The 5,023-nt window shown below is 50.8% G+C and overlaps 1 protein-coding gene across 1 annotated transcript; it reads right to left on the reverse strand.

Moving 5' to 3' along the window:
• Positions 1–1,259: 1,259 nt before the first annotated feature.
• Positions 1,260–2,150, reverse strand: LOC122376933. The gene has a single exon (XM_043356919.1). The coding sequence runs from the start codon at positions 2,148–2,150 to the stop codon at positions 1,260–1,262; it is 891 nt and encodes a 296-aa protein (XP_043212854.1).
• Positions 2,151–5,023: the final 2,873 nt, after the last annotated feature.

The raw sequence follows: 5,023 nt of genomic DNA on the forward strand, positions 1-5,023 counted from the left end.
TCTGATTGTTTTATTTTGCATTGTTTTTCAAATGAAGTTAGACATCGATACGGCCCGCACGGAGGAACTCTTCTTGTCAGTGGCGGCGGAACACCTTCAATTAAGGGGGCCACCCGACTTTTGGTCCCATTCTTTCGACGGCCGCCCGTAGGGCTAATGTTAAAATGCAAAAATAAAAGGGTGCACGGTGCCCCGGTGCCCCCAACCCCCGTTCCGCCGCCTATGCTTCTAGTTCTACTCAGCTCCGTAAGGGCTTGCAGACATGAAACATTGCATAGATGAATAGGTAAAACCCATTATAGAGTTCAGTGGGTAAACCTTACCTTACCTAACCAGTAAAGTAACCATTAAAGGAAATAGTTCACTTTTTAACATGGGTTTTGAACTGGAATAGCAGTTCCGTAGCTTGGGCTGAGACGAGCATAAATCAGGAGCTTTTACAGCCCAACGATCACCCTAGGCAAAGATATTCTATTTCTCGTCCCGAAAAAGGTGTCTTGCGTTGAGGATGTGTGCCTTGCATATATTTCCATCCAGTATGAAAAGAGCATGGGTCCCGAAAATTCTTCAGAGAACTTCAAATTATCTACGAGAACTCTAGAGAAATTCTCGTACTGATCAATTAGGACATTCAGGGGAACATTATCAGATCGAGCAGATCGCCCAAATGCCGGTGGCTGCGATAATTTCTCTGTTTCTGGAGAATTTTCGGGACCCATGCTCTTTTCATACTGGATCGCGTGTGCCTTACAGAAACTGAAAAGTTCTTCCTATATCAAAATATAGAAAAAAAAATATTTTGTTATAAAAAGGTTTTATGTTCTTTGCTGATTATTTTGAACATAAAAAATAATAAATCGTTGCAAAGAAAAATAATTTTGTGAAAGTGAACTATTTCCTTTAACCAATATAAAATTTTGAAGCCTGTAAGGCCTTGGGGGATCTGAGGCCTCTTGCACCAAACTACCTAGCTAGGTAAAATCGAAAAAACCGGTTTCAGAATAAGCTAATCTAACGGTGGTAAATTTGTTTGCAATAGCCCAATACATAATCCTACATGTGCTTGCTAAATTTTGCACGCGAATTGTTACATTTGAGACTTAGACTGGGTATACGATGCAAAATAACCCAAGCATTGAAGCAAGAGGATTTTGGTGCAAGAGGCCTCTGATATGATTGAGCTCCTAAACATGAAAATAAATAGAGAAGGTGTTATCTTATCCATTGCACATGCTTCTTCTTTTCTTCTTTGCCGCACGTCACGTGGACGCGCCCGCAGGCGCGTCGGACGGGGGCTGATCGAGCGGCGGCTCGGACCGCCCCACCCGCCGAATGTAGTCGACTATCTTGCCGGCCGGCCCGGAGAGGACCTCGTCAAGGGATGGCAGGGGTCCCCCCCAGAGCCGGCGTCTCGTGGTGGCGAATGCTGGGCACTCGGTGAGAAGGTGGCGAACGGTGTCCTCGGCACCGCACTCCCGGCAGAGAGGGTCCGGGGTGAGCTCCAGGCGGTGGAGCGTCGCTCGTGCCAGGGGGCAGTAGCCGGTCCGCAACTGCGACACGGTCACTTGCCCCCAGCGCGGGAGGTCTTGGAGTCCAGGCGTGGGCTGGGGGTGCGGGTGCCGGTGTGCACGCGTGGCCTGCATTTCCCTGGCGCGCTGCCGTATGGCGGTTCGGGCGCTGGCCAGATCGATGGGCGTCTCCGATTGGGCACACTCGGCCGCCGCACGGTTAGCCAGCCTGTCTGCCGCCTCGTTGCCGGCGATGTCGGCATGGCCTGGGACCCACTGGAGGATGATGGCCGTGTTCTGTTCCCCCAGTGAGTCCATCGCGGCCCAGACGCGCTCGGCGAGGACCAGCTGCTGGGCCTCCGGTCCGCGTTGGAGTAGCTGAAGGCCGGAGAGGGAGTCGGTGCACAGCAGACATGTCTTGATGCGGCTCCTGGTCTCCCCCGGTTGTGCCAGCAGACAGGTGAACGCCGCCAACATCGCTGCGAGTTCGGCCCGCATACTGCTGCAGACCGAGCCCGCCGGCACCAATGTCTCCACTTCGCGGTTCTCCCGGTGCAGCTGGATCAGCGCACCGCCGCCTCCGTCCCTGGTGCCGGACTTGGCGGAGCCGTCGGACCAGATGGTGCAGTCCGGGTTGACCATGGCTATGGCCTCGAGAGCGGCAGCTTTCCTCACGGCGGGTGGGTCGTCTCTTCTGGTGGCGCGCGGGAGGGAGAGGCGGAAGGTGACTGCGTCTGCTGGGTTGGTCCACGGCGGCTGTTCCGGGACCAGGGCCAGCGGTTCCCGTGGGAGGTCCGCGGCGCCTCCTTGGCCATCCACTGACTGACCCGCCGGAAGCACGGTTTGAAGGGCAGCGCCGTGTCCTCGCTCGGGGGGTCCGGCGGCGGTTCGCCGCGCCTTCTGGCCTCAGTGCGCGCTCGCTGCCAGGCCTCATGAGCCCTGTGCTTGAGGCGTGGGCGGACGTGTCGCTCGGTGAGGGCTCTGGCGGGGTCTCCTGGCGGCAGTCTGGCGAGTCGCTCCTGCTCCATTGCTGCTATTTCCCTGCCTCTCACTGCGAGTGGTGGCAGGCCGGCCTCGGTGATGAGGGTCTCCGAGTTTGTGAGGCGGATGCAGCCAGTAATCACTCTGGCGCACTTGTGCTGCTCTGCCTCGAGCCGGGCCCGCACGAAGGGTGCAGCGTGAGTGGAGTAGAGGGCAGCTCCGTAGTCGGCCACGCTGCGGATGTACGCGATGTAGGCCGCACGCAGCGTGGCTTGGTCACTGCCGTATGACCTGCCCGCCAGAGCTGTCAGACAGCATCGGCGCTGTGCCATCCTCTTCTTCACTTCCTCGATGTGGTTGGTGAAAGTGAGCTGGCTGTCCAGGGTCAGCCCCAGGAAGGTCGGGTTCTTCTCGTGCGCGAGCTGGTCGCCTTTGAAGGTCAGTGTCGGGACGACCTTTCCGTTGACCTCCTTGGCGTGTAGCGAGAAGGTGGTGAAGACGCACTTGCTTGGGCTGGCCTCGACCTTCCACTTGTCCAGCCAGCGGGCGACTTGGTCCAGATCCGGTTGCAGCTGGTCGGCGCACGCCTGCAGCGAACGTCCAGTAGCCAGGAGGGCGGTATCGTCCACGTAGAGAGAGCGGGTGGTGTTGGTGTTGATGTCTTCATCGAGGTCATTGCAATAGATCAGCCACAGTAGCGGCGCCGTCACGCTGCCCTGCGGGAGGCCCTCTTGGAAGACGCGCTGTGATGAGCGGGCGTTTCCCCACCTGACACGAGCACGCCTATCCGTGAGCAGGGCCTTCACCCACCGCGTGGCGCAGCCAGGGATGCCCATCTTCTCCATCTTGTGGAACAGGCCGTCCCGCCATACACATTGCACATGCTCCACTTTGGAGTTCAAAATAACAAATTGCACACACTCCCATATTTTGTCCCACTATAGCATTCGGTGGTTTTTATTTTAGTGGTGGTTTTCATATTTCATGACGATCGTTACGGCGCAGGCTTGACATATCACTAGTGTTCTTTTGCACATCATCAGCTTTTAATATCACTTTTGAGTAATTAATCTTTGACTAAAATTGAGTGAAGAAGCAAAAATTATGAAAAATTTGGAAGGGAATTGGATGATAAATACTTATTAACACTTATTTTTCCTTTAATGAGGGGTAGAAATCAAATTTATCCGAGATACTGCTGAGATAGCATACGTACCCTGGTAAAATGAACACAAACATATTGCAACATCCGAGGCACTGTTTGTGCCTGCAAGCACAAGCAGGCCCATGTCGTCCCCTATCTCTCTGCGTGTCCACTAACACGAATGACGTCACGCATGTGGGCGGAGCTATGGGCGGAGCCTAACGCACGCGGGCATATTTACGTCTGGACAACGAGTTGCGGGGAAAAGTGCTGATTGTGTTGCAGTTTTAGGAGCCGGTGATTAGGCTGGATTTTTGGGTTACTTTTTCGTTCTGATTCATGTATTTCATAGTGTTTGGCTTTTGAATATTTTAGTTCTTTCAGATAAATATTACTTGCCTTACAACTTTTGTAAAAACGTTTCATTTTTTATAAGCCGACGTTCAGAGTCCTAAAAATATATCAGCACTACAATCATTGTAAACAAACAAATGGAGCACCACTTGGCTCTGTTCCAAGGCCATTTTTTAGTTTATCTGGTGGTTTTCTTGCTCTTGTACGTCGTTTTGTTGGATGTTTTGGATCCCTTAAGATTGACTTATATCATATTTAAGAAGCATGTTGACTGAAACAATCTGAAGTATCCAGGAGGCTGACAGAGGTCCTGACTACTGAGCAATATCAATATCAAGTTGAACAAGTTATGAAATTTTGGTTGATAAACGCAAGTTGATCGGGCTCATATATCAGCAAGAAAAGTAAAATTAAAAGAGCAATTATTGTCCAAAAACAAGCTATAATATTGCAGACTTTGGAGCAATACTGAAGAGCACGCTGAGCAGGATCATGCCAGAAAATGTTGACTGATGAGCGCATATTGATGTATTGGTATGAATATTGAATCATGATAACTTACAACAGCAAGATAAATTAGTGCTAACTATCAAGTTAAAATCTAGAATGAATGGACTTGGGCAGTTTTACTATGCTTAGATGCTATGCAGATTGTAATGTGCATCAGGTACTCAGTGTCTGGCAAATGAAACATGCGATCATTCCATTGCTACTGGAGGAGAAAGCTTGGCTCACGAAATCCACTTAATGTTGATTTTGATGTTAATCATCATCACTGTATTTCTTGAAAAAAGGATTGTAGTAAAATTGTCAATGTGACAATCCATGCAATGATGTGATCATATGTGTTCATAGTCATTCGTGATAGTCATTATTGGTCCAATATACAATGGCAAAGCTCTCAGTCTCAGTGTTTCTTCCTGTGGATGGCCAGCAGTGACTCAGAGCTTAGAAGTATTAGTTTTCTTCACAGGGCTGGGATAAAAAGTACTGAGGGTAATCTTCCACCAAGGAACTCTACTTTGACATGGTATGA

Source organism: Amphibalanus amphitrite, unplaced genomic scaffold (assembly GCF_019059575.1).
Source record: "Amphibalanus amphitrite isolate SeventyFive unplaced genomic scaffold, NRLGWU_Aamphi_draft 002411F_arrow, whole genome shotgun sequence".
NCBI classification, from domain to species: Eukaryota; Metazoa; Arthropoda; class Thecostraca; order Balanomorpha; family Balanidae; genus Amphibalanus; species Amphibalanus amphitrite.